The 13,239-nt window shown below is 40.8% G+C and overlaps 1 protein-coding gene across 2 annotated transcripts in view; it reads left to right on the forward strand.

The window, feature by feature from the left end:
• Positions 1-13,239, forward strand: part of LOC147727539 (E3 ISG15--protein ligase HERC5-like) — a 324,404-nt gene that overhangs the window by 52,019 nt on the left and 259,146 nt on the right. For both annotated transcript variants that reach the window (XM_086961610.1, XM_086961611.1), the window contains exon 5: positions 10,229-10,320. In XM_086961610.1, coding sequence (XP_086817736.1) covers positions 10,229-10,320 — 92 coding nt within the window. The remainder of the gene's footprint in view (positions 1-10,228; positions 10,321-13,239) is intronic.

A 13,239-nucleotide genomic window follows, 5' to 3' on the forward strand; every position in this document is an offset into this window, starting at 1 on the left:
AAAGATCATTCGTGAGAGGGATAGCATTTCTATTTTGTAACATCTAGCAGCCTAGTCCTTATGACCCAATCGCTAGAAAGATACTTTGCAATCCCACATACAATAAGCATGGAGGATGTATCAGTTAGGAGAATACGTAGTGCAATCCTAAAATCTCTAACACCCATCTCTCTGCATACGGGTTTTAACTACCTACTTCCGGGTAGTTTATAAGCCCTGCAGGCAAACAGAAAATGCGGTAACGACTCCTTCTTGCATGAACAACCTGGACAGGTAACCTCGTAGTCTCCTACTCCTTTCCACCCGGCCATAAACTTTTTGAGAGGGAGTGTGCCATATCTCATTTTCAAATAGAGAGATCTGTCTCTAGGGATTTGAATGTAATCCAGAAATGGCTCTAACTTCCTGGTTAGTTTATGTTCCAGAAACTGATTGGTTAATGATCCCTGCTTTGTATTTTTAGGTCTCGCGACCTATCAATGTGCGCAAGCGCATTGAGCGGAGCGAGAATTCATGTCGGCAAAATCCTCGTCAAACCAAGGGCTTTCAGCCGCGGTTTTCTTGAAGTTCATGTGAATCCCGTGAGCAATAAGCACGCGCATTCACGCCCAGCACAGCACATCAAAGGGCTTCTCCTCCCCTAATTATTCGTACTTTCAGTTTCCCGGCCTCTCCGTCCCCTAATTATTCAGTTCCCTCCTGTATCAGTTTCCCTGACGTCACATTCCCCCGCCCTGCCTCCACCGTTCCCTACCAGCTACCACTGCAAATGTTGCCCTGCTTGGACTGGTCGGTGAATTTAAGTAGTATTTTGTGTAGTAAGGAGCGCGCGTTCTCCGTGTGCTTTATAAATTTGCGCCTCACTTGCACGACGGTGGAGCCGTTTAAAAAATACGGGAACTTCCACACTGACATCAACTCACTCTAGTGCGTGAAACAAACACGCAGGAAAACCGGCACTTCGGGTTTTATAGAGGCAACAGTTTACGATGCACATGGAAATGTTGGTTTGTTGTGTGCGCTGTTTAACGTTACAACGTGGCGACCTTAGAGAATCTCATCCCAAAAAAATGAGATATACTTAGTTCCATTCATTTACATACAAGCGGACGCGCACAGACAGACAGGCATACATATATAGTCAAATTTAAAAGTACTCTCACACTCCCTGCCACACATAGACACACAGAAAGACAATACAGAGACGCAAACAGGTACAGAAACAAAGACTCCCCACACGCACAGTCACACACAAAGACACCCTGACTCACACACAAATACATTCATACTTAATTTTGCTGACACGCACGGGAGCACAAATGCACACACACATATGCAATACAACCAAGAATTAAACACACACAGAAAAATAAACTTGCCCACACACACAAATACACACTGGCAAACACACACACACAAACATTCAGACTTAAGTTCTTGGACACACACTGACGCACATCCAGAAAGACACACATACAGGCACGTATAGAGGTAAAGAAAAATAGACTCGCCCACACACACAGTCGCGCACAAATACACACTGCCACACCCACAATACATGCAAACGTAAGTACGCAGACACACACGGACGCACAAACAGAAAGATGCAATGCAAACACGCATACAGAAAAATCGATTTGCCCACACACACAATCAAGCACAAATACACCCTGACATTCAACCTTATGTACGCAGACACATTGGCGCACACATAGACACACAAAGGAATACACAAACAGGCAATTCAAGGACATTACGTGAAACCTAGATTTGTAAACGTGTATTGTAAAGAGAAATGCATGTTCATGTGCTCATGTAAGTAAATTGTGTAACTTGGTGTAGATTATGCATATGTCTGATAGTTGAACTGTGTTTTGGTGGTTTGGGCGAGCACCACTTCTGAAGTTAAGACTTCAGACACAATCCACAACACATTATCACAATACACAAAGACAGATTCAAAAGCACACGCAGACACTTCTCCCTAAACGATTATCCATCCGATGAATCTGGGTGACTTTCATTGCTCGAGCTAGTAAGGACCTGCCCCCCACCCCACACGGGACCACCAGTGTTTACAGCTCCTACTAACGTGGAAACAAGCACTTGCCAATAGGTTTCGCATTTGGAAAGTTGGAGCTATTACAATTGCAAATAATGCCTTTTATTTTTGTTTTCATTTTAAAAACCTAAAGTGCTTTGTCATTTACAAAACCAATAGCTCCAACTTTCCTACTGCGAGACCTATTGGCAATGCCAGTGCTTGTTTAGTTTCTCTGCCTCCACCCACTGCCAATACATTTTTTTAACAATGTGTTTGTGGGGTGGTAATTGTGAAACCCAGAATTCACCCATTCCTAGATTCATCACCAGCTGTTTTAATTTATTGAGCCATTTTATTTTGTTGGAAACGTTCAAATTGATCAATTCATCTAGCACCAAAGCATATTTAGCCAGATCTGGTGTCCTTCTTAGGCGTACCCAGAACAGCAAGGGGCGTAGGCGTACTATGTCACCAATTGATCTTTTGCCCAAATCAATATAAAGTGTTCTCAGAGGGGTTGAAATGGGTAGTGAAACTAAGTCTCTCACAAACTTGTTTTCAGCTCTTACCAAATCCATTGTGTTTTCTCCTCCCCATAATTCGGAGCCATAGACTGCCGCGGCCAATGCCTTCCCCTCATAAACTGCGAGGGCTGGAGCTATTGGCTTGCTGATCAATAGGCGCTGGTTCCTTAATATGACTCCAGACACCCTTTTAAGATTTAGGAGCATTTTTGCTAAATGAGAATCCCATTTCATATTGTTGCATAGTCTGACTCCCAGATAGTCAAATTCTCCAACCACCTCCAAAGCGGCCCCATTTAGATTAAGATGAGGTTTCCTAACCTTTTTTGAGTCTAGCACCATCAGCTTTGTTTTAAGAGTGTTGATGGTTAGCCCTCGCTCATCACAGAATTTACTGAATCGATCGAGCAGTTTCTGTAGACCTGATGGGGTTTTTGACATCAGAAGAGTGTTGTCAGCAAAGAGGAGGGTCGGTGTTTTCTCCCCTGCCAGTACTGGGACATCCGCAGAGTCCTCCCTCAAATAGTCAACCACCCCATTAATGAAGAGGGAGAACAATGTCAGAGGCATACCAGAGCCCTGGCGGACCCCTCTGCTGACTGGCACCCTCTCTGTAAGTTGACCTTGACTACCCCACCAGATTCTGGCATAGGTATCTTCATGGAGCCTAACAACGAGCTGCAAAAGATAACACGGAAATCCCATGGCCAACAAGACCTTCCAAAGGTTAGCACGGGGAATTACATCAAATGCTGGTTTTAAATCAATGAAGGCCAAATATAGGCTACCCTTTGCAATGGTTACAGATTCCCAGTACACTGCACAAAACCTGAAGACCTGGTCCATCGAGCCTACATTTTTCCTAAAGCCTGCCTGGAAGTGAGTTAAAATGTTATAGTCATGGAGCCATGTCTCAATCCTAGTAACTAGAACATATTAGGAAACATAACATGGCACATGCAGTTAAATGGAAAGTGTTATAGGTTACATAACACCTAGAGCTATACAGAATATAACACATCTCCCTCATTAAATAAATGAACCAAACACATGTTATACATAATCTTGTAAAGCAGTAGGTCTTCTTCTGACACGCATATCATCTTTGACTCTTGATGCTACTGAGTCAGAAAAAAAACTTGAACCAGAATTACCCTGAGACTGGAACTGTACATCACTTTGTGTTGGACATTTTGCAACCTTGCTCAAATTCCAAACCTTGCCATCTTGGGTGATGACAGAATTACCGAACACTCTTTTAATTTGAATAGGTCTACCATACTTACTCATACCCTTGCCAATCATGAAAGGTTTCAGAATGCTGACCCAATCACCCACACACAAACTATGCTCCCTTGTCTTCCACCTCCTATTGTACCACAAAGCTGACTTACTTTGTTTACAACTAACTCTATTCGCAACACTTTTGGATATCAACCTCATCTTCTCTCAAATTTTTACATTCCTCCTTAAACCACCAAGGACATATGTCTGACGCAGGATCCCTACCTTTAAGTAATTTGAAAGGGCTAACTTCCGTGGTGGTATGGGGAGTTATACCATAGTTCCATAGCTTCTCCCTAAGCACATTCAACCAATTACCTTTCTCCTTAATGGCATCAGCAACAAAACTCTTCAATACTCGGTTAAAGCGTTCAACCTGTCCGTTCTCATGTGGTTCAAAATGGATGTCCGAATGTGTTTAATATTGCAGGTTTGCAAGAATGATTTCATCTCAGATGAAACCAACTGTACACCATTGTCCGACACTAACACAGAAGGGCAGCCTTCTCTTGCAAAAACCTCCTTAAAAAAAGAAATAACGACCTCAGAGGTAACTTTAGCCACAAATTTCACCTCTGGCCATTTAGAATGATAGTCGATCATAACTAATGCAAAATGTGAGGCTTCTGGTAAAATATAAAAAGGGCCTGAAATATCAAAAGCTACTTTATTCCAAGGAAACTCAGGCCATTTCACCGTTTTAAGGGGTGGAACATACAATTTTAAACATTTTATCATTGGTACAACACTCACTACATTCTCTAACTGTACGGTCAACATACCTGTCCATCCCTGGCCACCAAAAACGCTTAATGGCTGAGATTCCAGGATGAGTTTTGTGCACTAACTTAAGAATCAGCTCCAGTACACCAACTGGCGGAATGCATTTTCCAGATTTAAAAATCAATTCACCTTCACAACACAACTTATCAGCCACATTATAGAAAGGAAGTAAGTCATCCCTGACACTGGTTTTATTGGGCCAACCCTTAAAAAGATAACTCTTTAACATCACCAATTTCTCATCCTCATCTTGACATTTCATCCAAAACTGTTCAGTGATATCCTGATACTGAGGAAAAACAACATCAGATAAATTCAAAACGAAATCAATTTCACTAAAACTATTGACTTTGTCTTCCTGATTTTCACAAGGAAGACGTGATAGACAGTCAGCAGTCAAATTTTTTTTCCAGGGATGTATTCCACAGTAAAATTATATTCCTGCAACTTTGATGCCAACCGTGCAATCCTTGCCGTGGAGTTCCAACCTCCACCAACCGATAAAATATGTACAAGCGGCTTGTGGTCTGTTCTCAGGATAAACTTACTGCCCCATATGTAAATTCTGTAATGTTCAATGGCCCACACACAAGAAAGCAGCTCCCGTTCAATAACAGCATACTTGCGCTCCGTCTCACTCAACGTCCTAGATGAAAAAGCCACATTCCATTCCATGACACAGTCCGTTTGAGATAACACACAACCCAAACCATACAAACTTGCGTCAGTGGTGATGATACATTTCTTACCCATTCTAAAAGGTTTCAAAGTTGGCGAATTGACAATGTCATGTTTAATTTCAGTAAATGCTTTTTCTTGTTCAGCTTCCCTAACAAATTCATTACTTTGCCTCAATAATCTTCTTAATGGTAGCAAAATTGACTACAAACTTGCTGTAGTATTCACACATGCCCGAAAAGGAAAGCAGTTGTTCCTTATTGCTTGGGGCTGGAGCACTGAGTATGGCTTCAACATTCGATTTCTTAGGAACTAAACCTTCCCCAGATAATGTATGTTCCAGGTACTCAACAGATTTCCTAAACAGTTTGCATTTGTGTGCCTTGAGAGTGAGACCATACTTCTCCAACCTACTACAAACTTCATCTAAGTGTGAAGCATGCTCCACCTCATTTTTTGAAAAAATCAAGATGTCATCCTGAAAACACTTTACAAACAAATCAAGGTCTCTGAAAATTTGGAACATAACCCGTTGAAAAACGGAGGCTGCCGATGCCAACCAAAAAGGCATTCTTTTGTATTGGAAAAGTCCCATAGGGGTAATGAAGGCTGTATACTTTATAGAATCCTCAGTAAGCTCAATTTGATGGTACGCAGACCTAAGATCCAAAGTGGAAAAGATCTGCGCACCATCAAAAAGAGAAACCAGCTCATTAATGTTAGGAAGGGGATGACAATCAATAATAATATTAGAATTGAGTGTCCTCAAATCAATGCAAACTCTCAATTTTTGATCGGGTTTCCGCACCAAAACTATGGGCGAAACCCATTCTGACGATTCAATGAGTTCTATAATGTTGTCTTTCAGCAAATCATTCAACATTTCCTTTCACTCATCTCTAACATTTAGAGGAACCCCTCTTAGCTTTTGTTTAACCGGAAGTGCCCCTTCCTTTAACACAATTTTATGTGCAAAGTTTTCCAATTTCAGTATACGCTCACAGAAAACTTTGTCAAACTTGTTGCTCCAAAATGAGATATCATTTTTCCCTTCACCATTAGGACACATAGCATTTATCATTTCTTGCTCACTACACAGCGAGATGGGATCCTTGGCTCGTGGATTTAATTTGATGCCAAGTTCCCATTGGTCATGCCACCCAAGAACATTGACTCCTTTCACAGCAATGTATAATTTGATATGGGCTAACCTTCCCCTAAAACTTAACGGAACTTTTAAAAATCCTTCAATATCAATCTTATTCCCATTGAATCCTTCTGCAATTATATCCGAAGGTTGTAAGCTAGAAATATCACACACACTTTTAAGCTTTTCATTAAAGTATTCCTTAGTAATTATGGTCCACAGGGACCCAGAATCCACCATAAGTTCAATAGCAATTGTAAAAACATGAAAAACACATTTTGGAGATTTCTTACTGGTTAACACTACACACCCACTTTGAACAATAGAAACCACATCACCACGATCGAGGTCCTGTTTGACTTCATCAGAAATACTAATGCAAGATACTTTTGTAGGAGTAATAGTGTTAGAAGGAGTACGTAATTGTCCTGCCCGAAATTGGGTATTATAACGTTTTTCTCTACAAACATTACAAAAATGTCCCAACCTACCACAAATGTTACATGTTTTGTTCAAAGCAGGACAACCCTGGAAAGAAGCAATGTGTGATTTGTTACCACACCTGAAACAAGAAACAGAACTATTAGTAAAATCTGTTCTTCTGTTACTGGAACTATAAGCATTTTTTGTTCCCACTTGTGTAGGCATGACATTTTTTGCCTCTACCTTTGGCTTAGCAAGACATACTTCTTCTTCTGTATTACTTTTACCAGTGTTAGAGCTTTGTTCAACAACAAATCCATCCATTTTTCTGACATTTCGGTGGATTTGGCGATGGCAATAGTTTCCTCCAAATTAGGATCACCTATACACCATAATTTGTCCTGAACTTTTTTGTTCTTAACATGAACAATGATCTGATCACGGATCATTTCATCAGACATGGCGCCAAAATTACAATGCAAAGTTAGAGCCTTAAAGACGTGAGAAAATCATCAAATGATTCCTCTTGCTTTTGTGCTCTAGTGTAAAATTTGAAACGGTTCAAAGCAATATTAGCTGTGGGTTTGAACCTTTTCTCTAATCTACCAAGAGCCTCAGTATAAACATTCATAGTATCACCACTACCAGTAGGAACTGATAACTGGGGTAAAGTTCTAAAAATCTCTTGTCCTTCGGACCCTAGACAGTGCAGTAAAATACTTTTTTTTCTTTCTGCTCCCATACGTTCTCCATCTATAGCTCTCATATAGTTGAAAAATTCCTCCTTCTACCTTGACCAAGGCATGGGAGGATCACCCTTAACTTGTAAAAATTTAGCAGGAGGGTCAAACTGCATTGTAATAGTGAAGAAAATAATACACAGTGGGCTTAAAATAAATTACAATATAACACAGTAAAGGAAGCTCAAAGTACTTGCACCGGGATGTAAACTCAATAAAAGAAAGGAATGAATACCAGTTAGTATGTGTAAATTTAAAATAACGAATAGTTAATGTACTTGTTGAAATGAAGAAAGAAATCTACCAAAGTCTTCCAAAATATCTGGCTGGAACTCTCCTCAGGTCTTGAAAATCATATGAAGAGTAAAACATCAAAATAATACGAATATGTAAAAGAGGAAATAAAGCTGTAAACTTTGAAATAATAAACCAAATGTAGAAGCGCTGCTCTGAAGTAGTTGATAAAATGTAAAAGTGCTGCTTAAAAATGAAGAAGTTCGCATTAATCTCCGAGCAAACTCCGTGAGATGGTTGCTAGGAAACGGACACAAACAAAATGGAAGCACGTAGCACGTAGCGTGACACACGTCACGTCATGATTCCTAGAGCTCCGCGATGACGTTTTCTTCGTGAAGATCCTGCCTGCACTGCGCGATGACGATGCTTTCGTCTTCCTCACGCCCGGTGATGACGTTTCCTTCGTCTTCCCCGCACTGCGCGATGACGGTGCCTTCGTCTTCCTGACGGCGGCGGCCTTCGTTCTACGTCCTCGTCAAGGAATGAGAATTCAGGCTGAGTGACGATGTAGAAGCAGACAGCGATTACCAGGCATCAGCATAAGCAAATGGTTGCCAGGCAGGAGGTAAGAAGCTATGACGAGTAGAATGGAGACGAAGTATGCATCGAGTTGAAGGTAACAGACAACTCAAAAGATGCACACGCTGTCAAAACGAGTCCAAAAAAGTTTAAAGCTTCTCAATTGAATAAACTCTTCGTAGATACAATTTTCCAAGTGGAGAGATAAAATAAGAAGTTTCTTATCAAAGGAAAAGCCAGAAAAAGAGTCCAAAATTTCTAAAATAATCCAAAATTGCAGTAATGGGTCCAAACTCCACTCCTGTGCTGAAGATGGCAGGAGTAAGGTTGTCCTCGTCGCCAAAATTTGTAATAATCCAGTAGAAGCTTTAATTTTTAGAAGTTTATTGGTCAGCACAGCATCAAGTCCTAGTACAGCAGTATCCAGGTTACAACTGACAAGCAGTGCAGAATGCTGTATGAGGAAAGCTCTGTTCAGAATATAGAACATATGAGGAAACATAACGTGGCACATGCAGTTAAAGGGAAAGTGTTACAGGTTACATAACAACTAGAGCTATACAGAATATAACACGCTGCTTTGTCAGTAGTTTCCTACTCCACGTTATTGACTCTGGAGAAGAGACATACGTTTTTGCATATTTATTTGAAGAAAAGGGAAGCTGTGGCTGTTGAAAGCAACATTTAAAGGTTACGCGCTAGACTGATTGTCGTGTGAGACTGCTGAGGTTCATTTAGCTCATTAATGAGGGATGTATTTTCTATCGAGAACAACGTTTTAAAGAAGATAAAAATTTTATCGCAGTTATTCAAGTGTTGCATGTAATGAAAATCAACTCCACGAGGGCACTGGGCGTGGTTCTGCTTGTGAGGGATTCCGAAATTTGAGCACAGTGAACAATCTAACTCCTGACGCGAGCTCACTGTACGTGTCTCTGTTTAGTTAGAGCATGCTTTTTCTCGAGCGCAGTAGATAATTTACATTAGAGCGCGTTGTCAAGTACAGTCAAGCGCTTGTTTTAAAGATAACGAAGTCTTTGAATCCTTCTTACCTTCTGCTCGGGACTATGTCAGGGGCATCATAATGTAGAGGAGCGTTTAAATACTTTCCTGATTAAAGCGTCCTTTCGTTTACCCTGAAGTTCAGTATTGGCACGTATTACTTGGTTGAAGCGTTTACAAAGGAAGTTTCAGCTTTGCTCAACAACTAGAACGCCAACCTATTTATTAAAGAAAGGTCCCAGGAAGTGTTTTTAACAACCAGGACGTGCATCCAGTGGACTTTGGAATAGTGCAAAGAAACATTTCAAAATACAGTTCATTTAACAAAGTGCACAATTAAAGATTGTCTAGCACTGCATCTATTTACAGTTTTAAAATATAGATCTTTCAAACAAAGATTTGTAAAGTCCCAGATTTTACCTGTTTCTCAAGTTACCAGCAATTCCAGCATCAGTAACTGCGGGCATGGAGAAATAATGGTCCATTTCCCTGGCTACTCGTAACGGAGGCTACATTATCTTACCATTGATGATTGGGTAATGATTTAGAAATGATAAGCAGAAATGCAATACAGGTGTTTAGAAACTGCACCTCAGGTTTTAGCTGTTATTTAATCTGATTTCTCAAACACTGAAAATAAGTCATGACAAACAAGAGCTTGATTATTTGTTGCTTTAATATTTAAATTGTAAGAATTCTGCTTATGTGGTGATTTTAGATATTGTTACTCAGCAATCCAGTGTGTCATTAAAATAGTCAACTTTTTTCAAATTTCTCTGTTTTATAGAGCAATATTTGCCAACTCTGGTGAAAGCGCTGTGGAACAAAAGAGTGGAATTTGTCGCTTGTGGTGCTGAGCACACTGCTGTTTTGTCAAAGGTGTGTGTATTTATCAAAATGTTTTTATGAGAAACATATATTTCATATCTTGAGTCTGCACACTGTGTAGTGGCATTTATATTGGGAGCAGCCTATCAGTTGGCTGTGTTGAAAAGCGTATCATCTCAACACCAATGTAAATGATCCTTTAGGGGTAAAATGAGGGAATATTTTGGATATAAATTGTATTTATGTTATTTAGGAGATCATGGATCTAAATATTTTACCTCACTACGTTAATTTAGTGATTCTTGTCTCCTTCAGAGTCTTACAGGCACATGCATCAACGATTTTTGCATGCGCAAACGGTGCGATTCGCAAAAATCGGCCGTTTGCGAATGCAAAATCATGTTTTGAGATGCATCATGCATTTTTGGGAAAATCGCTATTTTAAGCGAATTCCAAAAATGCGATTGCTTTTAAGGAATCGCAATTTTGCGATTCCTTAAAAGCAATGCATGATTAATTTAAAAATTGCGAATTCGCAATTAGGGGGTGCAAATTACCACGAGGTTGAACCTCGTGGTAATTTGCGAAAATGTGTTAAAATGCTCGAATTTGCATTTAAAAACACTGTCATGTTACAGACACACATGTCCTTAGGACATGTATGTTTGAAACATGCACTCCAAAATACATTTCAGGGGTGCAGGGGGGGGTCCTTTGCACCCCCCCCTGCACCCATGGAATGCATCAACATTTTGCGAATTCCAATTTGCGAATTCGCAATTCCCATTGATTCCTATGGGCCTTTTGGCCCATAGGAATCAATGGGAATTGCGAATTCGCAAATTGAAATTCGCATAATATTTGCGATTCGGTAAAAATTGCGATTTTTACAGAATCGCAAATTTTATGCAATTTAAATCATGCATCCCGTTTTGCGATTCCTTATTTGCGATTCCTTAAAAATCGCTAATAAGGAATCGCAAAACGTTTTATTGATGCATGTCACCGTAAATCCCTCATACAGAGACTCCACTATCCTCAATTTAATTCAATATTCTACAGAAAGTCTGTGAAAATCATATCTCTATTCTTCTCAAGGTTGTAATATCTTGATACTTAGAAACAAGACCAGAGAGCAAAAACAGTGGGTTGTAAGACATTTGTTGGGCGGGCTTCAGTTAAGAAAAATGTCAATACATGTCTTTTGAAAGGACATTTATTAGTAAATCTCATCCGAGGAGGTTACAATTTTCCTTCAGAAATTTGTATGTGGACATTTTAAAACTGTCCCTTGGTCTTTGAGGAAATATAGGGGCTGATTACGATGGTGGTTCGTTGGTGCAAAAGGGACCGCTCGCAATAGGTGCGGCGGTCCCGCTAAACAAATTTAGATGTGCCCGCCACACTGGCAGGCGCATCCTGTATGTTTACATTGTGGCGGGCAGCAGCACCCGCCACAATGTAAAAAAACATGTTTTACATTTGCATGTACAACGTGGCAGGCACCGTGCGGTGCCTGCCACCTTGTACATGCAAATGTAGGGGGGTACCATAGCTACCTCCACGTGCAGCACACCACCCCCCTGGGGGCCCGCAACGGGCCCAAAGGCATTTTCCATCTGTCTTTTTGCGGCAGAAACTCCGCCGCAAAAGACAGGCATCCTAATACCCACGGCGGTGCCTGCATTGCCCCATTTTACCTGGTCCCGCAAGGCGGGCGGAAAAGGCAATTTTCATGGGTGATGGCGGGAAATCCGAAACCAGCGGTCCTGACCGCCGGCCCGGTGGTCGCGGATTTCCCGCCATCCTAATCGGCCCCATAGACTGCAAACTGGATAGAAAGCCTAGTCAGAAAATGTGAGTAGTGAGCAAATCCGCTAACAGGCATCATGGTAATAGGAGCCAGAGTCAGAAATGAGGTGGAAAGCAGGCACTTAAGATACAACTGATACACAGGTAGGCATGTGCAAAGAGGGAAAAGGTTTCTTTCAGGATGTAAATTTAGTTGTAGGAAAGATAGCCCCAAAGATAAAAACTGTATTTATTCTGCAGGAGCACTTATTTAGACTGGCCTACTCTTGATAACAAAATACAGATCTTCCTGAGGTGCAGCCCCATATTTTAAGCATTTGAACAGCACTGTGATAAATTGGGAGTATTTTTGGAATTACTTGCCATAGGCAGCTTCAGAATCAGGACAAAATAAAATAAGAATTCACTGACCCCAGAATGGCTAATTTGTAACACAAGCCAACCCATACTGTTTTGGGAGTGAAACTGCCAGGATTATCTGACTGTGAGAGATGATGGAAAGAATTGGCAATGATATGGGAAACACCCCCATGTTATAATCTTGCATACATGTAAATAATGGAAACTAATTACTGAAGCAGAATTTGTGGGTGCATCACAATCCTCCTTGTGAAAACCCATTTTTTATTTAATTACTAAAACGTTTGCCGTTCTTACTCAAGTTGCATCATATATTTTCAGAGCGAGATTCATCTCATTTCCCTCTCATGTCATTGCGACGTAACAATGAGCTCACAAATCAAAACAAGGAAAACAACACTGATTGGATGTATAGCTGCCACTTACATGCTATACCAGTGAAAATTGGTGTACACTGAGGAATGTATTTTTGCTACAATTAAACAAACACGTCCTAAAAAAACTTCTGACATTCATTAATATTGAGAGTGAAAAACAACTTTTGGGAGAGCTAGTGCTCCGGTATGCAAAAGTGAGTGATCCCTATGCGTATCTCTCCCGAGCCTGTTCGGCAGTTCAGGGATAGATCCAAAAAGAAAAGGGACTTTTCCCCCACCAGCTTGGCAATAACCAGGGAGGCCGTGCCACAGAGTCAGCATTTAATAATCTTCCTGGAGTCACATAGGGGCAGGCAGGTTTGTTCTGTCAGCCAATGCTTTAGGACTTTGCCTTGCCTTTCTTCCTCATCCCTCCCTCCCT

The sequence above is a fragment of the Lissotriton vulgaris genome, chromosome 3_1 (assembly GCF_964263255.1).
Source record: "Lissotriton vulgaris chromosome 3_1, aLisVul1.2, whole genome shotgun sequence".
Classification (NCBI taxonomy): domain Eukaryota; kingdom Metazoa; phylum Chordata; class Amphibia; order Caudata; family Salamandridae; genus Lissotriton; species Lissotriton vulgaris.